The sequence below is a fragment of the Gopherus flavomarginatus genome, chromosome 2 (assembly GCF_025201925.1).
Source record: "Gopherus flavomarginatus isolate rGopFla2 chromosome 2, rGopFla2.mat.asm, whole genome shotgun sequence".
Classification (NCBI taxonomy): domain Eukaryota; kingdom Metazoa; phylum Chordata; order Testudines; family Testudinidae; genus Gopherus; species Gopherus flavomarginatus.
Window position 1 is genome coordinate 151185388 of NC_066618.1, and position 26787 is coordinate 151212174.

General features: G+C 55.5%; 1 protein-coding gene across 1 annotated transcript; it reads right to left on the bottom strand.

Annotated features, from left to right (window-relative positions):
* Positions 1-5304: 5304 nt before the first annotated feature.
* Positions 5305-26551, bottom strand: PAX8 (paired box 8). The gene is made up of 11 exons (XM_050939741.1): positions 26470-26551; positions 18441-18606; positions 17002-17202; positions 16377-16465; positions 14913-15038; positions 14250-14425; positions 13092-13212; positions 11885-12061; positions 7947-8048; positions 5844-5930; positions 5305-5375 (listed from the first exon to the last, which is right to left on the bottom strand). Exons 1-11 carry the CDS (start codon positions 26549-26551, stop codon positions 5305-5307), a joined length of 1398 nt encoding a protein of 465 aa, XP_050795698.1.
* Positions 26552-26787: the final 236 nt, after the last annotated feature.

Consider the following 26787-nt stretch of genomic DNA (forward strand, 5'->3'; position numbering starts at 1 on the left):
AGCTGGAATTGTGCTCTTAATTCAGTAAATACATTTTGAATCAAGTGTTTTTCCTTAGGACTTGGCATTTGCCAGAAGTTTTTCAAGCATATTATCACTAGTGCAGCACAGCAAAGTCATTGCGTACTTAGCCGCATTTCTCACGGCGGTTATGGGACGGGGGAAAGGAGCACGGATCCACAGGGGACGGAGTGGTATTTAGAATGAGTAAAAATAAAAGCTCTTTCAGGGCTGCAGAGGGAGTGAGCATGCAGCTACCTCTGGGGTTAGACACAGGGATCCTGCACCTGGTGCTGAGATGCAGCTGCCTCTGGGGAGGAGTGTGGCAGCTGTTTATGTTTCTTGTGGTTAAGGCTGCTGAATATCTGGGGTTAATTCCTAGCTCTACCACTGTCTCCCTGTATGACTGCTTTAACTCAAGGAAGGCCCAGGCCTGGGTTAAACAGGTCAGACTAGATGATCGCAGTGGGCCCCTCTGACCTTAGAATCTATGACTCTTTGACTCTGGGCCAGTCACTGACCTATCCTGGGCCTCAGTTTACCAAGATGTAAAATGGGGCTAATAACCTTTCCTTTCTTCTCCTGTCTGGTTAGCCTGTGCTCCCAGCACACGCTCAACTGGGGCCTGTAGGCCCTACCATAAATACAAGTGACACTAACTTTCCTTCTTGCACACACATTGAGCCCTTTCCATCCATTGCTCTCAAAGCTCTTCACCAGGGAGGGCAGTGTCATGAGCCCCATTTGGCTGATGGGGAAACTGAGGCACAGGATGGGGCTGTGACTTGCCCAAGGTCACCCAAGAGGACTAGAACCCAGGTCTTCTGAGGCCCAGCTTAGCCTAGTCCCATTCTCTGGAAAAGCCTATTTCACCAATGGGTTGTTTTCCTCACTCACTACAACGCCCCCTCCCCCCATCCTTTTCCATCACTCTCAGCAGCAGGATAAATCTCTCTCCTTCCCTGCTGGTGGGGCGCTGTCAGTTTTCACAGCGCAACGGCTAAAGCTGTGCTAAAGGTAGCGGGCTAGGAGAGAGAACTGTAATGTTTTATAGCTGATGAGCATAAACCAGTAACAGCCAGGAGGCATTCACCCTGCCCAGCTGTTCGGAGGCTTTGCTCCCATCCAGGGCGCGTTCCAAGGAAAGGCGCCTGGGTGTGCTCAAAACCCAGAGAGAGTCACAGCAAACGGCTTCCTTAGGCTGCAGCTGATAATGGGCCTTCTGTAGAGAAAGGGCGGGCTCATGGTTAGCGATTTCGGGCCAGATGGGCCCGTTGTGATCATCTGCATAGCACAGGCCAGAGACCTGGCCCACAGTCATTCCTTGGCGCAAAACAGCCCCACTTGATGGAGACGCCACCATGGCCCTGGGTAAGTTGCCCCCATGGTTAATTCCCCTCCCTGGTAAACATCTTACAGGTTTCAGAGTAGCAGCCGTGTTAGTCTGTATCCGCAAAAAGAACAGGAGTACTTGTGGCACCTTAGAGACTAACACATTTGTTAGTCTCTAAGGTGCCACAAGTACTCCTGTTCTATTTACATCTTAGCACCAGTCTTTGTCTCATTTCAACTGCCAGCCATTGGCTTGTGAGACATGACTGAAAGGCCCCTTATGAAATCCCCATGTAGGCGACAGACTGATCAAGTTCCCCCTTAACCATCTCTTTGTTCAGTTCCCAGCTCTGCCATTGACACCCCGTGAGATCCTGGCCCAGCCAAACTGCCACTGAGTTCACTGGTTGTTTGGTGGCTAAATTCCTGTGAGGCGCTGGACCTTGGTCTGTCTGGGCCTCAGTTTCCCATCTGTACAAGGGGGATAATATTCTTGCCTTTGCCTTGCCTATTTCAGTCATCTGCACTTGAGGGAAGGGACTGTCTCTTGCCCTGTGGAGTCTCCTCAACTCTGGCAATTTTATCCCGTCTCACACCGCTTGGAGTTTGCCTCACATTCATGTGATTTCAAATCACGGCAGTATGTAGGTTTCTCGCCCTGGTGGACCCCCAGAAAAGCTTGAAAATGTGACTCACACACCCGAGGCTCCAGCCCCACATTTATTATTGTTTTAAATCCTGTAATTTTTAAGCCAATCTTCTGGGTTGTTTTTTATTTTATTTTATTTTATTTTTTGAGCACCTGACATGATTTTTGCAGGCTGGTGTAAGTTTGTACAACACCTGACACTGCGGCACCCTGATCTCAGCCAAAGCGCGCCCAGGGCAGCTGTAGCAATACATGGACTTTTAAAGGGACAGTGTCAACAACAACAGCAACAAAAATCACTCTCCTGGTGGCCTATTTTTGGCTTCTTCTTGTTACTATGAACATCTACATCAGACAGCCTTGAGATTCTCAGCCCAGACTGAGGGCAGAGCCAGTGCGCCATGTGCCATCCCTGGGCGCATTGCCAGCATCAGCAGGGCCTGGTGCCTATGCTGCCCGGATGGGTTCCCAGCTGCTCAGACCAGGCAGCTGCTCCGCACCTTCCATTGTTGCATAAATCTGGGGCTGGCCGAAGGTGCAGCATTGTTTGGGCCCTGGACACCACCGCCTCCCTCCACAGAATAGGTATGGGGTGAGTCCCCCGCACTGCCCCCAACCTTCACTCCCTGTGCCCCAGTCGTGCGAGCTTGGGATTCACCCCTAACTGGGGAGCTGCGTCCAGCGCAGAGGGATCCCTCCACCTGGGCCCATGGCTATGCTTTGTGGCCACAGGCTGTGACCTGTGGGCAGGGCCAGCAGCTGCTCGGTACTGACCTGGGCTGGACCGGACCCGGCGGACTGGAGCCCAGCAGCTGGGCAAGCCTGCAGGCTGGAGTCTGCAGGGGAGGGGTCCATTAAACCCTGGGGTTGGACGAAGGCCAGAAACAAACAAACAACAAAATGTTCAATGGGAGTGGAGTGCTTGGGAAAAAGCTGCCCTGGCATCTCCACAGACTGGAGCCCGGAATCCCTGCCCCACCTCTGCACAATGAGGCTGCCTCGCCCGCTGCTGGAGCTGCTGACCATGGCCACCATGTGTCTCTCGCTGCCTGCGTGGGGCCAGGGGCTGGATGGAGCTGGGGGACCTGGGAGCCCAGTCCCAGCTCAGCAGGAGTGGCAGTTTCAGGGCTGCACCCTAGTGAAGCAAAGGGTGCGGGGGGGGGGGGCGTTCTCTGGCAAGGCTGCTGGGCTCAGCCAGACCCTGGAGCTCTTTTGGGCTCCCCAGGACCTAGCCCTCGGGGGCTCCCTCTGGCCTGGACCATGGGCATCTCTGCAGCTGGCCATGGCAGACTTCCTGGCCCCTGGCAGCCTGCGCTGGCCGCAGGCACTAAATCGTTAATATTGACCTGCACTGGGTGTGTGTGAGCATCACTGCCCTCTGCAGGATGGGCCCAGAACTGCACACCTGTGTGTCACTGGCCCGGTGGAGGAGGATTGTCTGTTACCTCAGGGCCTCAATCCCTGGGTTTCTCAAGCAGGAGGCAGATCTGGGCTCTTTCCTGCTGCGGTGTGGCTCTGAGAGGTCTCAGGGCACAGCGTAGTGACCCTGGGACAGCTGGGGTGACTGTCGATCCTTCTGCTATACAGAGTATGCACAGCCATAGCTCAATCGAAAGCCCTGGTTTATGATCACTAGCTGGGGGTGAGGCTCCCAGCTACTCCAGTCCCAGTGTCTCTCAGCAGGGGGTGCTGTGGGGAGCGGGGCAAGAGGGGCAAAGCGGGGGGAGGCAGAGCAGCACTGCCAGTTCCTTGAGGCTGGGGATTTACAGTGTGGGGCTCATACACACCTGGCACAATGGGGCCCAATGCGGGTTGGCCGCTAAGTGCAGTTACACTCTGTACGTAACCAGTCACCCTGGGGCCCAGCTTTAGGCGACTCTTTTCTCCTCTAGGTTCTTTGCTTTCCGGTGCTGCTGGCAGAGCTCTTGCTGCAGCTGCACTGAGTCGGGGTGGGCGCAGATGGGGGGGGGTCACCCCCACTGGTGCAATGCAGGCGATGGAGCCCACAGTGCGAATCCAGCTTGAGCAGGGAGTTGCTCTGCTGGAGTTCAGCCAGGCAGTGTGCGGATCCCATCCTGTCCCTGCACCTGCCCTTCCTCCGAGGGGTACCATACCACACCTTGCCAAGCGCCCTCCCCAGGCACCGCCCCACACAGCCCCCTGCAGGAGCTGGACAGGGAGGACATCCACACACACCGCTGCCGGCTCACGCTGGCACGCCTGGCACGCCAGGACAACGGGTTTATTGAACCTTTAATAAAAAGCAGGAGCATCCAAAGGGGAGAGAGCGAAAGAGGAGAACTGAGGGGGCTGTCCCACGCCCCACCAGGGGAGGGGGTGATGTACAGTCTATACACAAGCAAGGTGAGGCTGGGATGGAGACCTAGCAATGGGCGTGGTCCCGAGGGGGGCTGGAATGCCCGTTATGCAGTGCCATGGGGGCAGCTGGCACTGCTCATGGAGGAGGGGCCAGGCTGGCTGGAGGGAGCTGGGCTGCCCCTGAGTGCACTGCCCCTCCCCGGCTGCTAGCAAACACCAGCCCAGCAGGGCGAGCCTCAGCAAACAGAGCTTTCCAGGGCCTGCATCCCAACGGGGCCCAGCCAGGCGTCGAAGTCCTGCGCCCAGCCCAGCATGCCTGGACGGCCAGCAAGAGGGGAGGAGAAACGAAAGCCCGTGGTGGGGACAGGGCTGGTGAGAAACACAGGACAGCAGCTCAGCAGGGTCCCAGAGCCAGTCCTCAGGTTATGAGGCTGTTGAGGGGAGCGATCGCCAGATTAGATAGATAGATAGATGGGGTGGATGGGGATAGACAGACAGAGGAGGAGTGTATGGGGACAAACAGATGGGGTGTACGGGGACAGATAGATCCATAGAGGGGTGTATGAGGACAGATGGCTGGGGGGGGTGGGGACAGACAGATGCGGGGGTGGGGCATGCGAACGGATGGACTGACGGGGTGTGTGGGGACAGACAGATCGATCTGATCTGGGTCTCTAGAAGCCATGTGATGATCAAAAGTCCCTGTCCAGGCCCCTTTGTCTGGGCGGTCTCTGGCCAAGGGGCAGGATGGGCACAGAGGTGCTGTCCATTGTTGGGTATCCTGGGCCCCCGCATTGTTCTGCCCCCAGTGGAGCTGCATCGCCCAGATGCCTCCACTCCACGTCCCCACAAAGCAGTTGTGCCGGTGCCGCAGGTGGCCGTGTCACCCTGTCCCTGCCGGTGTTGGGGCTGGCCGCGCTCTGTCGCTGGGTAATAAATAACAATGCCTTTGACTGGCTGCACTGGGCCCGTCCGGGGGTCCTGTGCTGCGGCTCCCATGGCAGCTACAGGTGGTCGTAGGCAGCAGAAGGGGGCGCAGGGGCCCTTGAGGCAGAGCTGTAATAATACGGGGAACCTGGGCAAGAGCAACAGTGCCCGTTAGAGGGGAGCGCTAGCCTGGTCCCCCCACCAGAATTAACCATTCACACTGAGCATCACAGGTTAACCCACACCAGGAGCTCCGCCCCCACACCCCGCTCAGTTCCCACTGCCTGCGTCTGTCTCCCACCCACCCCCCAACTCCCAGGCCTCGTGGCTACACAGAGCAGGAAGCAGCCAGTGGCTGGTGCCCTCACAGCAAAGCCACGGGGCCCAGTGGGAAGGGCACTGGGAGAGGATGCTGGGGACCTGGGTTCTAGTCCTGTTTCTACCCTGGGGGACCTTGGGAGCTCTGAGCAGGAACCATCCCTTGTGGCGTTGTGTGTGTGTGTGTGGCATCAGCACAACAGGGTCTTGATCTCACCTGGGGTGTAGGCAGGCCCCTTCCCTCCACCCCCCCCATGCAGTGGAGTCCCCTCAGCCCTATCCTGTGCCAGGCACTCACTCAGCAGGCTGGAGTTGGGGAACCGCCAGGCCTCACCGTAGGTGGAGTAGGGGGAATGGCTGTAGGCATTTGCAGAGTAGTCACTGCCTGCTGGGGACAGAAAGAGGAGTTAGTGCCCAGAGAGTGGGCTAGGGCATGGCATACCTAGGGTGGGTACCATTACCCCTGGGCAGCCGGTTCTGGTGCTGGGCAGCCCGCATGGACAAGGGGGGCCATTCCAGGGCAGACAGAGGGTGGGAGTGAGCACTAGGGCACAGGACACGAAGTCCAGGGGCACCTGGGGAGAATGCAGCTAAGCCATGAGAGCTACAGATAGTGCAGCTACCATGGTGAGGGGCCAATGACAGATGGATAGAGGAGGAGTATGGGGACAGATACACAGTGGATGGGGATAGATAGATTATTCCCCTCTATTTGGCACTGGTGAGGCCCCACCTGGAGTACTGTGTCCAGTTTTGGTCCCCTCACTGGATTGAAGAGAATCCAGCAGAGGGCAACAAAAACAAGCAGGGGGCTGGGGCACATGACTTACGAGGAGAGGCTGAGGGAACTGGGATTGTTTAGTCTGCAGAAGAGAAGAGTGAGGGGGGATTTGATAACAGCCTTCAACTACCTGAAAGGGGGTTCCAAAGAGGATGGAGCTCGGCTGTTCTCAGTGGGAGCAGATGACAGAACAAGGAGCAATGGTCTCAAGTTGCAGTGTGGGAGGTGTAGGTTGGATATCAGGAAACACTATTTCACTAGGAGGGTGGTGGAGCACTGGAATGGGTTACCTAGGGAGGTGGTGGAATCTCCTTCCTTAGAGGTTTTTAAGGCCCGGCTTGACAAAGCCCTGGCTGGGATGATTTAGTTGGGGTTGGTCCTGCTTTGAGCAGGGGATTGGACTAGATACCTCCTGAGGGAACCTTCCAACCCTGATATTCTATGATTCTAAGATAGCTAGATAGATATATAGATGATGCGGTGTATGAGGATGGGGGAGTGTATGAGGATAGATAGATGAGGGGGGTGAATGGGGATAGATTGATAGATGCGGATGGACGTAAAGATCGATCCTGCCAATCGCTGTGACCAGTCGATCCATGCCCAGTGTTTCCCTGGCATGCCGGCCCAGCTGGCACTGTCTGGGGATGGAGGTAGCAGCGAGTGAGGCGGTTGGCTTTCTTGCCTTGCTTAGCAGGCCGGGGGCTGGGCAGGCTGCAGGCGGTTGGTGGAGTCCCCAGCACACACTGTCTAACCCAGTCCCAAGTCCCCCCGCCCTGCGCTCTTCAATCTCATTTCACGCTCGAGGAGAGGGGCTGGGGCGGCCCGGGTGCAGCGCTGGATTCGCAACGCTGCATTAAGCACATCTCCAGGGTAACGCGGCAACAAGCCAGTTCAGCATGTTCCCGGCCCAGGGGAGCCGTGCAGCTACCTGGGGCACAGCCCACGGCCCATAGAGATTAACCCTTCGCAGGGAACAGCCAGCTGCAACACCAGAGAGGGTGTGGCTGGGGGCAGGGGGATTAGGGTGCAGTTGGTTCCCAGCACCTGTCTCCCCACCCAATTTCTTAGCATCAGGCCCCCTCCACCTGCTCTGCACACACAGACAGCCCCCACCACCTCCCCCCGCCACAACTCCTCCCGGATCCCTGGAGCCAAAACTCACAGCTAGATCTGATGGGGGGCGGGGGGATCCTGAGGTTTGGTTCAGCCCATTACAGATACAGTCAGCTGCAAAACTGACCTGGAGAAAAAACCCAGGCGTCCAGGCTCCCAGCTCCCTGCTCTAACCACTAGACCCCAATCCCCTCCCCTCCAATCCCCTCTCCTCCCCTCCAAGAGCTGGGACGAAACCAGGAATTCTGCCTTCTAATCACCCCACCTGTTCTAATCACCCCATGCACTGTATCCCTGAGCCCAGGCTCTCTCACCCCCAGCTCTGCTCCTCAATCCCGACCCACAGGCCTGCCCTCCCCCTGGGAGCTAAATGGCACCTGAGAGGCCCCCTGCTAACTACCCCAGGGCTTCCCCTAGCGCAGCTGCCCTGTGGTACAGTGCCCGCTGCGCCCTACCCCTGCTGCCCCGGTCCTGCAGCACCCCCTAGTCCCCCATCAGCCCTACCTGCCACCATGCCAGCAATGGCGGACGAGGCGTAGCTGCCCTGCCCGCCGGTGGGGATGTGCGGGGGGTAGCCGGGCAGGGTGGAGCCGACCATCTCGCGCCCTGAAAGGGAGAAGGGATAGCAGGTGAAAGGCTGGACATGAGAGGGGGGCAAGAGGCAGCCCCAAAATGAGCCCTCAGCCCAGCTGGACCCCAGCCCAGAGGGCTGAGCCTGGGATCAGCCTGCCAGGGAGCCAGGCAGAATGCAGCTACCTAGCTGGGGATCTGCCTAGGGATCTGCAGGTGTGATCCTTCTACCTACCAGAGGGCTCTCCCAATGGGATCTCCCTACCTATCTGGGGAACTGCTATATCTGGGGCTCTACCAACTGCAGGATCTCCCTGAAGGATCTGCCTGGGGATCTAGCATCTTACTGACCTAGGGATCTCCCTGAGGGATCTAATACCTTACTAACCTGGGGGAATCTCCCTGGGGGATCTAGCACCTTACTGACCTGGAGGGATCTTCCTGGGGGATCTAGGACCTTACTGGCCTGAGGGATCTCCCTGAGGGATCTAGTACTGTAGTGACCTGGTGATCTCCCCAGGCTGATCTAGGACCTTACTGACCTGGGGGGAATCTCCCTGGGGGATCTAGGACTTTACTGACCTGGAGGGATCTCCCTGGGGGATCTAGGACCTTACTGACCTGGGGATCGCCCCCTCTCAATTTCCTGCAGCCCCGGATCCCTGGTGGTGACCGTGGGCCATCCCACTCCCCTCCCTGGAGGGTCTCTAGGGTCCAGGGTGCTGATGCTGTTCTCCAGGCCCAGGAACTGCTGGTCTGATCTCTGGGCAGCCCCCCTGGCCTGGCTCCCCATGCCTCTTGCCCCTCCCTTATGGATCCAGGCAGCTTTGTCTGCCCTAGAGAGACGGGAGGGCTTTGCTGGAGCTCATCTAGCAGGTGGCAGCCCCGCTGAACCCCAGAATGTTCCCCAGGACAGACGGACGCTAAGGGTTTAACTGGACAGTGCTAACTCTCTATACCAGGTGACCCTCCCTTGTCTTTCTAACCCTCTTCTACTCTGGTGCTGGCAGGGCCTAAGTCCCCGTCTGAGCCCCCTGCCCCCCAGGCCTGCACTCTGGGGATGAACCCACCAGCCTGAGCGTCGGTGAAGAACGCATGGGAAACATGGAGTGCACGGTGACCTGCAGCAGCAGAAGGCAGCTGGGATGGGCGCAGACACAAGGGGTTAATGAGCACGGCCAAAATGCTCCAGGCCCAGAGGACAAGTTTTTACGCCATGATTTGTATTATGGTAGCACCTAGAAGCCTCAACCAAGATCAGACCTTGTTGTGCCAGGTGCTGCCCAGACCCTGACCGAGATCAGGGCCCTGTTGCACTGGGCGCCACTCTGACCTGGTGCTAGAGCCAGCAGTTTAAACAAACTTACAGAGGATGATCATCCCCCTTCTACAGCTGGGGAAACTGAGGCACAGCGCATGGCAGGGATTTACCCAACATCCCCCATGGAGTCAGTGGTAGAGCTAGGCCTTGAACCCAGATATCCTGTGGCCAAGCTCAGTGCCCTAAGCACCAGGCTGAGGTGAGTGCCTGTAGGGCTCTGGGCAGCGCTGCCCAGCTGTGCTGGTCAGGCGCTCTCTGTGTCATGCCCACTCCACGAGCTGCCTGTGCTCCCAGTACAGAGGGCCTAAGGGTTTGGGTGCCCGACCTGCCCCGGCCTCCACCAGCCGTTGGCCCCACTGGCAATGGTGTTGCTGCCCTCAGGGACCAGGCTGCCAAGGGGGTGGAGCAGTTGGGGCAGGAGGGCGCGAGGAGGGGGCTGGCTCTGAGATGGCGACACAGCTGCCATGGGAAGGCCAGGGGATCCAGTTTTCAGTCTGTAGCTCTGTCGCTAGCCAAGCCTCGTAACCCTCCGCCTACCCCAATTCCTGGATCCCTGGGGTGCCCCCCTGCCTGTAATGACCCCCACCCCAGCATCAGCACAGCTGGCAGGTGGCCTCCTTCACGTCACCCTCCAGCGAGCTGAGACCCAGCAATTTCCTCTCCTGTGGACAAGGCGGGAGGCCTCCTGGACCGGAGCCGGCTCTGCAGGTCCCCCTGCTCTCCAGGGGCCTGCGCCAACCCTCCCCTCCGCCCCAGAACCAAGCCCCCACGGTGGGAGTGGGGAAGAAGGAGGGTATCACAATCCCGTCCATAGCCTGAAAGCCGCATATGGCAAATGCAGTTAGCCTGTGGAACTCCTTGCCACTGGGGAGCACTGGGGCCAGGAGGGTTCCAAAGCAGAGGAGACACTGATGGATAAATGGGCACAGGCCCCTTTCATTAGCTGGGCTATAACCCCTCCTGCCCCCAGCAGTGTCAGGGAGAAACATCACCGTCAGGTGATTCCTGAACAGCCCACTTTGGGGGAGCGCTCTGGCACCTTCCTCTGGAGCAGCTGGGACTGGCCTCATGCGAGACAAAACCCCAGAACGGTGGGTCCGGTTCTGCTCCAGTGCCACAGCCCCTACTCCCAGCTAATGGCCCAAGCTGCCTCAAATCTTGGGAGGCCTCAGAGCCTGGCGTTCTAACCCTGGAGCCAGGCGGCTGGACCACTCAAATCCCTGTCGCTGGAGAATCCCCATTCTTCAAGAGCAGTGCGGGGCCAGGGACACACAGCTGAGCGGCGAGCCCTGTTAGCCAGCCGGGAGCTCAGAAGGCAAGCTGTGGGAGGACAGATTGTGGGGAGGGGTCTGAGAGCTCGGGCAGGGTTCCCCCAGGATCTGGCTGGGGAGGGCATGGCTGCAGTGTTTGAAGTCCAGCCCAGCTGGCTCCCAGCCAGAGCCCACAGCCCAACAAAAGGACAATTGAGGAGGGCGAGGAGGGGAAATGAACCTTTGGTCTCAAGCCAAGGTTGAGGGGGGAAGGGCCCGCCCATGTTCGGATCTGGCAGCTAAGGGGTTCCTGTGCTGTGAACAGGATGCTCGTGGGCGTGGCTAAGGCAGAACCTCAGTGGTTCTGTGGGGGGCACCAGTCCAGAACTGCTGCCTGCAGGGCCGGCTTTAGGAAGCGCGGGGCCCAATTCGAACAGTTTTGACAGGGCCTTGGCAGGGATGACTATTAAAAAAAAAAAATGTAAAAAACCACATGGGGCTTGTACTCACCGGGCGGTGCTCCGAGTCTTCGGCAGCACTTCAGCGGCGGGTCCTTCACTCACTCCAGGTGTGTTCGGTGGCACTGAAGGACCTGCTGCCGAAGACCCAGAGCAAGCGAAGGACCCACCGCCGAAGTGCCGCCAAAGACGCAGAGTGCCACCAGATGAGTAAAAATTAAAAAGGCACCTCTATCCAGGGAAGAGATTCTCACTGGGTGCGGGGCCCTCTTAGGCGCAGGGCCCAGTTCGGTGGAATTGGTCTAAAGCCAGCCCTGGCTGCCTAACTCCTGCAGGGAGCCCAGAACCTGGTAATCCCTGGGTCCAGACCCCAGCGCGAGCCAGACTCCAGAACCTGCCCCTGCCTGGGCTCTCAAGGGAACCCAGAACACACTGGCCTGATGGGTTCTGGAGGGAGGCTAGAACCCGGCATCACATAAATTCTGCCCAGGTCTAGAACACTCCAGAACCCACACTTGAGCTGCCTTCTCCAAGGGGAGCCCACAGACCCAAACTCCCACTTGACCCCCAAGTGAGTCTAGAACCTGTGCTCACAGACAGCTACAAGGAGGAGCCTGGAACCCAAATCTCCAACCAACGGCTGGAAGGAAATGTCCTCCTATAAACTGGGGTCTGGAGGATGGTTCCAGAACCTGATTTGCCAGCTGGGCTCTAGAGTGAGTCTTAAACATGGTCTTGCAGCTCAGGTCAGAGGGAGGGCTGTCAGTCTAGAACCCCAGGGATTGTCCCTGCATTACTAGATGCCAGCCACTGCCAACAGCCCCCGCTGCACTGGAGCCGTACCTGGGACGAGGCCCTGGCCGGGGAACTGGCCGTAGATGGCGGAGCAGTGGGGGAAGGCTCTGAAGGGCGGCCCAGGCTGCAGGTCCGAAAAGGCGGCACTAGATAAAGAGGAAGGGGTGGCGCTCGGGCTGGAGGCCTCGGGGGTCTCCTGCTTTACAAGGAAGGGGGAGTGGGGGTCTAGGGGGGGATGGTGGGAAAAAAAAGAGACAGGAGATGAAATGAAAATGGGCTGAAATGATCACAGGGTCGGCGCTGACGCCCAGTCTGGGGATCTGGAGCCAGGGGATGAGATCACAAAGGGGACACTGGATCCCCTGCCCTTCCCCACACTCCCCACCCAACCCCGGTCCACTGGTGGGGCAAGGGCAGCTGGCAGCACGGGGGCAGGGCAGGAGGGGCTGGGCAGCAGAGGGCTGGCTAAAGGAAATGGAGGCAAAGGGGAAGTGAGGTTGGCAGTGCTGCACAGTGGGAGGGCCAGGACCATATACTGGCGCTGGGGAAGCTGTACCGGGGTGGGTCAGGAGAAGGAGTCAGTGCTATGTAGTGGCGGGTGGGTGCACAGGGCTGTGCAGTGTGGGGACAGGCTGTGCAGTGGGGGTCACTGTGCGTGTGCAGTGAGGCAGAGCTGTGCAGTGTGGGGGCAGAGCTGTGCAGTGGGGGTCACTGTGGGTGTGTGAAGTGGGGGCAGGGCTGTGCAGTGTGGGGACAGGCTGTGCAGTGGGGGTCACTGTGTGTGTGCAGTGGTGGCAGAGCTGTGCAGTGTGGGGACAGGTTGTGCAGTGGGGGTCACTGTGCGTGTGCAATGGAGATCACTGTGCATGTGCAGTGGGGCAGGGCTGTGCAGTGGGGCACAGTGTGTATGTGCAGTGGGGGCAAGGCTGTGCAGCAAGGGGTCACCATGTGTGCGCAGTGGGGGCAGGGCTGTGCTGTCGGGAGCAGGAGTAGGGTCCCAACAGAAATTCCATCTCCCTATTAGTCTTCCCCAGAGGTTCATTTCCCTGGCAGGTGCTGGCTGGGGGCTGGCTCTGTAGGGAGGGGCTGAGTTGGGAGAACCTCCTGCAGGCTCCCCCAGACAGCAAGGTCCCAGTGAGTGCTGGCCCTGTGGCCCTGGCCCTGACTCTCTGGCATCTCCTCACGCCCACGCCAGCCCCAGCCTGCCCTAAACTCCCCCGGCTGTGGGGGGCGAGACTTGAGGGTCAGCCCTTACCCGTCACAGCCGCGTACGGCTGGGGGGCGGCCAGGCCGCGGCCGAGTGGCGTGTTGGAGGTGGTCAGCGCGGCTTTGCCGTCGTCCAGCGCACTGCTCAGCAGGGGCAGTGGGTAGAGACCCTGGGCAAGGGGGCAATAGAAAGGTCAGTGACCCCTGGTAAGGCTCAGCCTCCCGAGTTCTCCTAAGACCCTCATACTGCTCACTCCCCAGGGGACCCCCAATACTGGTCATCCCCCCTGCTGGGACCCCCAGTACTGTTCATCCCCCCCTGAGAACCCCTAATACTTCTCACCCCCCGACTGAGACCTCCAGTACTGTTCAGCCCCCTGCTGGGAAACCCCTCCAATACTGCTCACCCTTGCTGGGATCCCGAGTTCTGCTGACCCCAGGAGGCCCCCCAATACTGATCACCCCCCTGCTGAAACCCCCCGTACTGCTCCCCCTCACTGGGAAACGCCCCAATACTGCTCATGTCCCCCCGCTGGGACCCTCCTAATACTGCTCACAATCCACGGGGACCCCCAATATTCTCACCCCCCACTGGAACCTTCAATACTACTAAGCCCCTCGCTGGGACCCCAATACTACTCACACCCCGCTGGGACCCCTCAATACTACTCCCCCCAATGGGAAAGCCCCCAACACTGCTCACCCCTCTGCTGGGACCCCAAATACTGCTCAATCCTGCCCCCGTTGGGACCCTTCCAATACTGCTCACATCCCACTGGAACCCACAATACTCTCACTCCCCACTAGGACCCACAATACTGCTGCCCCTGCTGGGAAAGCCCCCAATACTGGTCACCCGCCCTGCTGGGACCCCCAATACTTCTCACACTACACTAGGACCCCCAATATTGCTCCCCCCTGCTGGGAAAGCCCCCAATACTGCTCAGCCACCCCTGGGATCCCCAATATGGTCTCTCCCCACTGGGATACCCCCAATATGCTCACCCCCAATGGGAAAGCCCCCAATACTGCTCACTCCCTCCGGGATCCCCAATACTGCTCATCCCTCCCAGCACCCCTAATACTACTCTCCCCACTGGGAACCCCCCAGTACTGCTCACCCCAGGGGGCCCCCCAATACTGCTCACCACCCCGCTGGGACCTCCCAATACTGCTCATCCCCCAGAGCGGTGGGCACGGCCCAGACCTGCTCGCCCTTGGCATGGCTGGGGGAGGCGTAGGCCTCAGGATAGTGCTGCCGCTCGAAGGGGCACTCCAGTGGCTCCAGGAGGGGCTGGCCGAAGGCTTCGGAGCGCAGATGCTTGCGGGTGGCGCTGGTGCTGCTCTGAGTGTCCATCCTGAGCCGGCAGCTCTCTGGGTCGCCTGCCAGGCAGAGCAGCCATGAGACCCCCATCCAAGGCACAGGCATGGCGTGATTCCACAAGCAGCCACTGGCGTGGCCCGATCCCCGACAACCCCCCAGCCATGAGCATGGCCTGATCCCCGACCGGCCCTTCACTGCCAGCCCATAGCTCCTCCAGGCCTGGCCCAGCTGCCCCAGGTATGCCTGGGCACCACACAGCAGCATGATGGCACCGCAGAGGGCATCGCTGCCTGCTTAGCCCCTGGGCCAGGCACGGGACACTGACACCAGCCTCTGTGGGACTGAGGCAGCCGCTCTGGAGCCACATGGAAGCTGCCCTGGGTCCAGCCAGTCTCAGCGCCGCCTCCCCCTGGCTAGGTCTCTGTCGCCATCACGGGGCATTCGCACTCACCCCCCCTGGTATCGGAGGCTGGACCCCTCAGTCCCCATCTGCTGCCAGCCCGGCCCCAGAGACCCTGCCCCCAGCACTGTCCCACCCCCACTCACTGTCGTCCATCTTCCTCTTGTTGTCGCTGCTGGCCTGGGCGATGCCCAGGAGCCCGCTGATGGAGTAGGTGGAGCCCAGTGAGTCCGACTGGGGTGACTCTGGGGGGGTCACGGCCGAGCTGGGGACTGAAAACACCCCCCCAGGTCAATAAGCCGTGGAGCCAACGCCAGAAGACAGGGCGGGCGCGAAGCCGGGGCACCTCGCCCATGGTGCTGGGTCGTGCCACCCGCCCCGAGGACGGGGCAAGGCTGGGGGTCCCAGGCGACCCAGAAGAATCATCCCTTGCAGATGTCCCTCGCGCATCGGGGACTCTGGGAGCTCCAAGCCTGATGCCAGCTGGCTTTGCAACCCATCCCTTCTATGTGCCCAGTTCCCTGCCTGGGGGCAATGGCATAGGGTGGTTAAAAATGGAGGGTGTTTTCCATAGAAATTTTCAATTTTTTTGGAGGAAATTTAAATACTGAAAAATTTCAGGAAAAAACAGAAAACAATTTATTTGGCAATGCCGCTGCAGTGCCTTCTGGGAGTTGTAGTTTGGGTGCCTTGTGTCACACGACACATAGGGCAGGATCCCTAGTGAGACTACATCTCCCATGATGCACCACGGAAGCATGGCTGCTGGGAGACCTGGCTATGGTGCATCATGGAAGATGTCCCCAGCAAGGAGCCCAGTCAATAGAGGAGAACAGTGATATGGGGCAATGAACTACAATTCCCATGGGGCACAATGGCAACATTTCTGAATTGAAACATTTCAGTTTGGGAGCATTTGGGGTTTTTATGGAAAAAAAATCAAGATTTTTCTTTAGGAAACTGACACTTTTCATGAAAAATTCCATTTTGTTGAAAACTCAAGTTTCCATTGTTTAAGTGGAAAATTTCCCACCAGGCCTGGGCGCGAGAGCTAGTTCCATATTTCTGTAGCCCATCCAGCACGGCCGGCTGTGCCGATCTAGTGACTGGGCCACACAGAGCACATGAATAGAGCTGGGAGAAATATTTTGGACAACACTTTTTGGGGGGGGTGATAGTAGGGGGGAGGGAAGGACAAATGCAGATTCCAGGCCACCGAAACATTTCACCATTGAAATGGTTGTTGGAGGGCGGGCAATAACAAGATTCGGGTGGGGGGGGAGAGCCGTTTTGGGGGGAGGTAGGGGTTGAACTGACATTTTGCTTCAAAATGGCTCAAAACCGAAATATTTCATTTAACCCCAGATGGGTTCTTTGAACTTTTCCAAATGGCCAGAGATTTTTGACAAACTCCACTCTTTGCCCAGCTCTGCTACTGCCTGGAAGCCAACAGAGGGGCTGACTGAGCGGCGGGTGCTTTTGAGATCTTTGGGCTCCATCCTCGCCCCGCTGGAGTGAGGGACAATGCTATAGAGACAGACCTTGTGTGGACCCGGGAATCAGCCACTATAACACCCAGCCCCCGTATGAGACCCTGCCCCAGAACTCACTCAGGCTGTGCCCAGGGCTCAGAGCTTTGGAGGCCACGCAGTTGTCCATCGGGAGGTTGAATGGCTGCTGGACTTTGGTTCGGATGATTCTGACAGGGAGAAAGGGCATCAGAGAAATTAAATGGCAGGCCCTGGGTGTGGGCGTGTCTAGTGTGAGAATCGGGGCTGCTCCTTCACAGACTGGCTGGACCAACTTCTGTCTGGGAGGAAGCTGGAGGCAGGTCCCCTGGACTTCGGGGAGTGGTTTCTAGCACAGACTAGGGGAGATTCATCCCTGGGCAAAGTCCTAGGTGCCACTTCAGTCCCACTTTGCCTGAGGGGCATCGCAAAGTACTTTAACCCCTTGTTCCGGATGGGGAAACTGAGGCACAGAGAGGGGAAAGGGAGTCTCCCAACTCTCAAAAGAAGCAGGACGGAAATGGTGTCCAGGTCTTGTGGGATTTAAGTGATACCAAGGCCTAATAACCCCACCAGACCCATGTCGGGCACCTCCCTGCCCTTCCCAAGGGATGGGGGTCCCAGCTAATGACAGTGGGGGATCCTCGATGGACAGGAGGGGTTCCTGGGAGATGGGAGGGGACAGGACTGGCTACATCTAGGGGAGATGGGGTCCCCTGGCTCCAACCTGTTAATGGAGCTGACGCTGGGCACGGTGTCATTGTCGCAGACACCCTCGGCCAGCAGGCGGTCACGGATCTCCCACGCGAACATGGTGGGGTTCTGCCGCTTGTAGTCCCCGATCTTCTCCACCACCTTGGGGGTAGCCACCTTGGGCTTGGAGCCGCCAATCACGCCGGGCCGGATGCTGCCAGTCTCGTAGTACCTACTCCAATAGAGAAAGCAAGAGGGTTACCGGGTAAACCGAGGGAAGCAGATGTCTGGCACAGCTGGGCTATGAGTGCTTGGGGGGCTATGCTGCAATACCCTCCCTATGGCATGAGCCAGGGGCTCATCTTTCAGCACAGCACTGCAATTGCTCGGAGTGAAATAAACAGCTGGTTCCTCCCAGCTCACTGAGTTGCCTGTGGGGCATCGCAAAGTACTTTAGCCCCAGATGGGGAAACCAAGGCACAAAGGGGGAACAGGGCATCGCCCCAGTCTCAGATGGGGTCTTTGTAAATAGTCAGGGGGTGTTCAGCCTCAGGGAACTATATCAAGCTATTACCTGGTCAGGCATGTCCCGCTTCCTCCAGCCATCCGTTCCTACTGTACCCGTCACAGTGGTGTCTGGTGCTACTCTGGGACCTGGGCTGGTCAAATTACTTATTGCAGATAAATGACCCTCCCCATACAGCCCCTCCCAAGCCCTGTAGGACTGTCCCGAGCCTAGGGCATGCTGCACAGTAACTCATGTGCACTTCAGAGACTAACCAGTGGCAGGGGATGCACTGAATATTGGAGTGAAGAACCCATACTACCAAACTCCTGGCACCGTCCACCCAGAGACCACCACTGGCAGCAGGAACTGCTGGCTTCCATGTGGGGTGAGGGTTTCCCAGCCATTCTGCACCAGCCAACTAGCCTTGCTGGGAGCCAGGCGCAGGGATGGCACCGAGCCGCTAGGGAAATTCACCAGGGACTGTAGTTTCTGTAGCTATTTGAGCAGAGAGTCCTGTCCTGCCATGCTGAGAGCTGCCTGCCCGATAGGACCCCAGCCAAGCGCAGGCCCCGAGATCATTGTCTTCATTTACAGATGGGAAACTGAGGCATAGAGAAATACAGGGAGAGGCCCAAGGTCACAGAGGATCCGGTGCAGAGCCAGGAATTGAACTGTTGAGTGCCAGACAGTGCCCTATCTTCTAGACCAGCCTTTGCGTCCCCTTAGCTCTGCCCAGACAGGCCCTAGTTACCCTGGCTGGGGTCTCTGCAGCGAGACCGTTCTCAGACTGGATGGCAAGCTGTGTCAGCCTGTAACAGTTCCTGGCCTGGCTCCTCCCATGGAAGGCAAGCTGGGGGAACTCTGCTGGGGTCTGCTGGGAAGGCAGGTGTGGCTGGCCGGGAGACTGTGAAGCCCCGTCCCAGCTCCATCACCATCCAGCAAAGGGCTCCCGCTTCTGCGCTTACCTGCCCAGGATTTTGCTGACGCAGCCGTGGCTGACTCGCAGCTGGCGGGAGATGTCGCAGGGCCGCACGCCCTGGTGGGCCAAGTCCACAATGCGCTGCCTGACCACTTCCGGCAGCGGGCGGCCGTTCACGAAGGCCCCGCCCAGCTGGTTCAACCCGCCGTGCCCTGCCGAGAGACAAAGCCAGCCCCGGCCAGGCCAGGGGAGGCCTGGTATTACTTAGGGGCCATGTACCACAGCTGGTTACACGCACTGGCTCAGTACCGAGAGATCGGGCTGCGTGCAAGACCCTGGGGGGATATTCTCTGGCCGGGGTCCTGCAGGCACCAGACGCATCACACCATCTCCAGGTCTTAGACTCTAATGATCAATGAGATTTTTAGCAAACTTTGGGCTGCTAACAAGTGAGATTCCTGGAGCCCAAACTAGGGTCACCGACGCCTGTGATTCCATCACAGGGCTCGCGATATTGGCTGTTTTCCTACAAGTCCCAGCTCCCAGAGTTGCGGGATGACAAGAGGATCTCTGCTGGCATTTTATTGAAAAGTAAGTACGTTTCTGTCTCTCGTGGTTGGGGAGATAATGTGACCCCCAACATGACCCCAATGGCTCAAACCCCAGAAAGCAAATAAAAAAATCTCATGATTTGTTTAGCCTGGCTCAGGATTTGTGCTTTGGATTGGTGGCACTGCTAACAGCCTCTGTCCTCAGGGATGTCACAGGCACTGGCTTTCCCCGCACCAGCCTCACCCAAAGATATATTCTGGAAGCAGCTAAGAGCCCTGGTCCAAGACTAGGTGCTGCACAGGCAAATAAAACATAGATTTTATCTGAGATTTTTGGACAGAGCAGATCTAAGGGATAAGGGTTTGTGTAAAATGGGTGATGTATAGGAGTTCCCACTGGAGCTTTTTTAGGTGGAACAAGCAGCGACACCTATTATTAAAGTGGTCTGATACTTCCCATTATGAACCCCTGTTTTCAGTTATGTATAACTTTGCAAACTTAAACTTTCAGGGATGAAATTTTCCAGGCCAGGGTCTGCCACAGGCTGAACTGATTTGGAAAGTTTCAGCTAAAATGGTTCCTCTGTTTCCAAGACCGAGGCTGGGGGAAAATACATGGCTTTGCATGTGTTAAAAATATCTTGTAGCCCTTTTGTTGAGAAGCTCTAACACCTCCATGCTTTGGAGGAAGAACTTGAAATTTGGCAGGGGGAAGGTCGCCCTAGGATCAGTAAGGTGCCTTTTGCCGTCCCCATGAAAATTCACCCTAAAGTTGGCCATTTAATGAGCCCCTAGAATCTCAGTTTGCACATGCTCAGTGGAGACTTGTTAGAGTTTGGCAGCTAAATTCTCCAAAGATTCCATCTGCACTGAGCGCGCTCCATCCCCTCACATGTGACCAGATGTTGCTTGCTCCATCCCCACAGTGCGAATGAGCATGCTCCATCCCAGGGTTGCAGGGGCTGAGTAGAACTCCTAGAGGCTGTGGCTGCTGTGGTGCTGGGATTAGGGAGACTGTCCCATGCATTCAGCAATTCCCCCTGCAGGCCACAATGCCGAAGGGGAGGAATGGGGGAGGGTGAACAGCAGATGTAGGATGGGGCAGGACAGTAGAGGAAGAGGACAAGGAGAGGTTAGAGCTGGATGGGAGCAGAAGAGTCTGTCCCCACTAGAGATACTCCCTAGCAGAGCCTGGAATGGAACCCAGGAGTCCTGAGTCTCCCCATTCCTCTGCTGTCTAGGAAATAGCCATGAAGCTCCCCCGGCAAAGTGTGTATGTCTTATCCCTCTCTAGTGGCAGGCCCGCATAGAAGAAAACAGCCTACTACTCCTGCCAGTTACTCAGTTAGCTCAGGCAGCAGAGGTCTGTAGACATCATGACCCCAGGCCCGCTGGTGGTCCATGTAGGGAGACAATATAGTTCCACAGGATGCACTGCTGGGTGTTGCTACAGTTTTAAAAACCATCAGAAATTACCCTGTCGACATCTAACATTAACAGAATGTTCAGGCTGCAAAGTCAAAACACTCAAGTGTTAGGAGATGCCAGCTTGAAGGCTGCCCATGCAACCTGCATTCAGCTCTCCTGACTTATGAACCAGTCTTCGAAAAACCTACTTTGCTTGGGTGCCCTAGTCCACAGCCAGTGATGAATAGGTGGACCAGGACTCCAGGAAGCCAGTGATTCCATGGACTGTATTACAGTTCTTTCTATGGATCTAGCATCCTTCATCTGCAGCTCTCTAAGCCAGGGCTCCTACACCTGGAGTAACCAAGCTGCCCGATCCCCCCGTGCGCCTGCTTGGGTTTCCGTAACACAATGCGGACAAGGTATTAGGGAGACAAGTGGGGGAGGTAACGGCATTAAAAGCTCTGACCTCACCCACCTTGTCTCTAATATCCTGGGACCGACACAGCTACACCACTACGTGCTACAGTATGTTAAACATGCAGGTGAGCTCAGCGCGAGCCACGCGCACAAGCAGAAAGAGAGTCCGCACTCGACTGCAGCAGCCCACTGGCCTCACTAATTCACTATCCGGGCAGGTGCAAGGGAGAGCATGAGTTGCAGCAATGTTGAATGCTGTAAGAAAGAAACAACACTGGCGCTAACAGAAGCGACTGCTCAGCCAGGGTGCATAAAGCGGGATATAAATAACCCTTTGGGGACTAATCGCAGGGGATTTTTAATGCCATAGCACAAGCCTCATGAGCCCGAGTCTGAGACTCGCTGCCATGGGTGTATTTTTGCAGCGTAAACGTCCCCATAGAGGCCTGGAAGAGACCTGCCTGGGGGCAGCTACCCTCAGCTGCTACTGCCAGAGAGTTAGCCCTTTCTCTGAAGTGCCTGGCACTGCCGCTCTCCTAGCTGACCCTCGTTTGCCTTCCCTGTGTTCCAGGAGTTTGTGTCTGACACAGCCAACCATGCTCGCTCAACTCCGCACGGAGGCTGGGCTTTGGGACAGACCATCCCTCTGGGCCTGGCTCCCCTGCAGCTGGGAGCGAGCCTCAAGCACAGGTTGACAGACCAGCAGGGCCCAGACCAGTGCGCTAAAAATAGCAACGAGGAAGCCCACCTGACGTCCCCAGCATGAGGGACTGAGAGCCAGGCTGTCCAAAGCCTGACGCAGGAGGTTTAATCTCCCTCTAGCGTTTGTTACAGCGTCGGAATGCTCCAGAACACTGTTCTGGCACTTTTTTAGGAGCTGGCGGGCATTTCGGTACCTCTGCAGGGCCTGGTCCAGGAAGATCCTTCCCCCCAGCCCCAGCTACAGAGCATCCTCTGAGCCAGCAGGCACAGGTGCCCGGCCCAGGCAGGGCGCTCAGTGCTGGGTCAATGTGGACGGAGCTGGGGACACTGCAGCCAGGCAGAGTGGGAAAAATTGACGATGGGGGCACAGAAATTGGAGTTTTTTATTTAAATATATTTTTAGATTTTATTGAAATGACAATAAGTTTTTCTTTTTAAAAATACACCTGTTTCAAAGGCAATCTAAATGTCATACGAAATATGTTCAGGGCTAACGCTCGTTATAATCTCTTCAAACATTTCAATACAAATAAATTGGCTGAATCCATGAGCCTCCAGCAAAACCTCGGCGCCAACAGCTGCTTGTCTCTAGAAAAAAAGACTCAGGGGCGAGACACCTACATTTGGAGGCCAAGCTTTGTAAATATGGCACACTAGGTCCTGTGCAGTATTAAAGTGACCTGGGACTGTGTGAGTGGGCACAAGAGACTGGCAAAGTCATCACAGGTGTTGAGACCTGACCTCTGACTCCAGCAGACACCATCAGGTGTCATTGGGATCATCCTCTGAGCCTTCCTGGGCGAACTCCTGGTTTATAGCTTCTGGTCAGACTAGCTCCGTTCTCACATTATGACAACCGTGGAAACACGCTCTCCAGCTCATGGAAAAACACGGATCTGCCACTAACTGCCAGCTCTTGCTTCTGGGAGGATCTGGGCCCTTTGCGTAAAGAGTCTTGCTCCATCTCCTTGTGAGCGTACACGGACAGAGATGTAAACACACCAAAATCCATTCGTTTCTGTGCCAGCCTCCCTCTCTGACTCCAGACACTGCAGCGCCACTGGCACGTGGGTCACACTAGCAGGAGCCTTGGAGTGACATTCGTTCTTTTGCGTTTCTGGGGGCGGGGGGGGGGGGAAGAAGGGTTAGGTAGCAAGGGAGAAGAAGCAGGACATGCAAGGTTGTTGTCAAGGAAGGGTCGATTTCAGCACCTGGGAGCTGGAGAAAAAAACCTGCAGTGGCAGCAGATTGTCATAGAGACCCTGTTTGGGGATATTTTCAAGAAATCCCTGTAAAAAGGGAAGACACGACAAATGTGAACAGTGCCACAAAGAGATGCAAGGCTTCCTTGGCAGAATGAACTACCGTGAAAAATGCTCTTCAGAAGGGAACAACTTTGTGAACATGTCTGATCTGGATCTGGTCTGGATCAATTGGTTAGTAATCTTATTTTTGCACCATTCTCAAAGACTAGCTACCATGCCTTACTGTGCTCGCAAGGGACACCTTGGATTATTGTCAGACTGCTGTGTTTTGAGGGCATTACTTACCTGGGAATTTCAAAATGTTGATGTTCAGAATAGAACTGGCATGTTAGTTTGGTGTGAGAGGATTTATCAGTTACTGTGGGACTTCTGAGGTTTATTTTTTTTATAGCTCAATATAATCAAACATCCTGGGGGACAATTTCCCGTTTAAAAGTAAAGGTTTGTTTGGCATCTAGGAATGTTAACATTTATTCCAAGCTGTTTTGTGTGTTGCTAGAGATAAGGGTTTAAATAGATTGAGATATTCCTTATGATTTATTATTTTCCCTATAAAACTGGATTTGGAATAAATATCATTTAAACAGGGGTACAAACAGCTGCAGGAGGAGGAATCTATCATACAATCTCATTTTTTATAAAGCAGTGCAAGGCACAATACTCCGTGAGCGAGAGTGACTTTGTTACCGCTTTGTTTCAGGGTCCAGCATAGACATACATGGTTATGAACGTCCATCATCTGCAATGTCTACAACTTTAGAGTCATCTGCTGGTGCCACCAGCAGTGCTGCAAGTAAACATACGTCAGACAGTAAATTACTTGGATTAAAAAAAACAACAAACCAAACTTTCCTTCATTGTCCAGTAAAGCTATGGATGAGTTTGTAATCAGGAGCAGAAAATTCCACCAAGACTCCACAGATGCAAAGATTGCTCGGTTCATTTGTGCAACAAATTCTCCCTTTCATCTTGTTCAGGACAAACATTTGATTGACATGGTTCCATCATCTGAGCAGACTGCACTCCACCCAGGGCGGCTCTAGAACCAGCAAAACAAGGAGGTGTTTGGGGCGGCACATTTCCAGAGGGCGTCATTTTTTTTAACTCACTTCCTCCCCTCTCACAACCCCGCAGAAGCAGAGCCACACAGCAGCTGAGGATCCAGCATGGGAGCTGAGAACCCATGGGAACCTGGGAGCTGTAGTTCCTTGCCTAGCTCCCTGCCTAAAGAGCCAGCCCTGGAGCAGGGAAAGAACTACATTTCCCAACAATCCCTTGGCTGCTATCAACAGGAAAGGGAGGGGTAGGGAGTAACGTAGTTGTGCCATGCTGCAGCTTGCTGTGAGTTGAAAAGAGTGGCACCATGAATCGGGAACAAGTGTGCCCAAGAAGTAGAAGGCTTTGCCTTTGTCCCCTTCAGAAGTCCTCCCCAGATTGGATTAGGATACTGGTGTGACCTCACCTTGCAGCCCCCAAAGAAGGAATTGGGTGGACTAAATGGACAGTGCCCCTCTCAATCTGAAGCCTGGCAAGGGAGGTATGTGGATCCCACTAGAATTTAAAATGAAAAGTAAGGGCGGGGAGGCTTTGCTAGGGGACTTTGGCAGCTTTAGATACAGGCACGCAGGAGGATTTCCATGTCTGAGCCATGGAAGCAGAAATTGACTTTTCCTTTCCAGTTATAGCTAATATTCAGAAAGGGACTCTAGCACCTGCCTTCCAGATTTGAACACCTCACAATTCAGGAGTGCTCAAGCTCAATTTGGGCAGCTGTTACTTCATTTCTCTCAAATCAAATATACTGATCCACTGTAACTTGCTGTAGAAAAAGTAGGATAAGAAATGAAGAAGTAAGAAATGCTTCCCAGTGGTTTTTAGGACTGGAATTGCTATTTTCAACAGCTATTGCTCTTTTTTTAAAGTTTTATTTGTTTAAAAGGAAGACAGTGATATTGCATTGGCAAATTCCCCATAGAAACAAGAAGTGGAACAAAAGAATAATAAAGGCACCTCAACTATTCCTCATTTATGGAGAACAGTCTTATAATATGCGTCCAGATATCCTCCAATCACACAAGCTGAAAATTGTTCCACTTTACTGCAGTTCTGTAACCATATGAGAACCAATCCTGTTTGTGTTCTGTGCACATCCAAAGTTCCTGCTGAATGACCCGCCCTGGGAGTGAGTTACCAGTGACCCAGGGCTGGGACAGCAGGAGCGTGCAGGTTGTGGGGAGAGCCCAGGGCTGGGGCGGCAGGGAGTGCGGGCTGGGGGGGGGGGGGGGAGCCACAAATTTTTATTCTTGGGGCAGCAAAAAACCTAGCGCCAGCCCTGACTCCACTTGTCAGAGCAGCCGCCGCTGGACAGTTGCTGGCTACAGCGTGAGAGAAGGGAATTGAACAGTTCGCAAAAATCATTGATGGGAAGTTTGTTAATCTGAGTCTTGATGGGTGAAGCAATGTACACAATCATCCAATAATAGGCATTGTGTGACAGCTAGGGTGACCAGACAGCAAATGTGAAAAATCGGGACGGGGGTGGGGAGTAATATGAGCCCGTATAAGAAAAAGATCCAAAAATTGGGACTGTCCCTATAAAATGGGGACATCTGGTCACCCTAGTGACAACAGAAGATGGGGCTGGCTGTCTTATAGAAACAACTGATACATCAGGAAATGCCTGTACAGCAAAGTACTTAAAAGAAGTAGCAAGAAGAGCGATAACAAACCATGAACAAAAAATCAAGTGTCAGATGTGTAGCTTTGTCCCAGACAGTGCTGCCAAGGTAGCAAAGATGAGAAGAAATCTAGAAGAAGATAATGAAGGGAACCTGACACTTATAACCTGTGGACAGGGCCAGCTTTAGGAAGTGTGGGGCCCAATTGGAACAGTTTCGATAGGCCCCCCATAGGGATGACTAAAAAAAAAAAAAAAAAAAAACACATGTAAAAAAACACATGGGGCTTGTACTCACTGGACAGTGCTCTGAGTCTTCGGTGGCACTTTGGCGACGGGTCCTTCACTCCTCGGCGGCACTGAAGGACCCACCACCGAAGTGCTGCCGAAGACACAAAGTGAGCGAAGAACCCGACACCGAAGTGCCACCGAAGACCCGGGGGGCCGCCAGGTGAGTAAAAATTAAAAAGGCTCCTCTAGCCAGGGAAGGAATTCTCACTGGGCGCGGAGCCCTCTTAGGCGTGGGGCCCGATTCGGGGGAATTGGTGAAATAGGCCTAAAGCCGGCCTTGCCTGTGGATGCAGGGCTCATATGATGCATCTTTTAGCCAAAGACTTAAGTTCAACTCCAGGAATCAAGGGAAATGTTGTTGAAATTGCACAATATTTCCAGAACAACCACTCTGCTTCAGCGTCACTGAAGAGAGCAGGAGGATCCAAACAAAGTCTCCCACTAGGTGTACAATGGGCTTTCAGCAGCTGACTGTTTGAAGCTGTTTATTAAGAAGTGGCCTGTTCTGGTGGCCATTTGTGAGGAAAATTGTGACACAATAGCTGGCGCTCTCCCAGCCAAAGTAGCCAACCAACAACAAGAGAAATGGAGAAGAGGTGCTGGATATCCTGAAATCTGCCTTGGACAAACCACAGCAGGATGCTGCTGTATTGCTGCTGGCGTGGAAATATGGAAAGAACTTCCAGAGACGCTGAAGAACGAAATAGTCACCGACAGAGGTAAATTGCAGATAGGAAAGAAGGGGCTGGATCAAGCACTTACTCCGATTCATGCTCTTGCCGATATTCTCAAGCAACGTACCCAGGGAGATGCGTAACTGCAGAAGAAGATGCTGCTCTGACATGGCACTGAAGAATCACCCATCAATCATGCCAACCATCATAACATTCCGGGCTGGAGGTGAACCCTGCAAGCAGCATGTATTGGCTGCTGGTGTTTTAAAGGAAAGACCCACCACTGAACGGGTGGAAGTCACTGGTGAAGCACCTGGAACCAGTCTGGTGAAGTGCTAACCCAGTTTTTGCAGCAGCTGCCTCTTTTGCAGGCATAGAGAGAACATGTTCTTCATTCGGATCAATT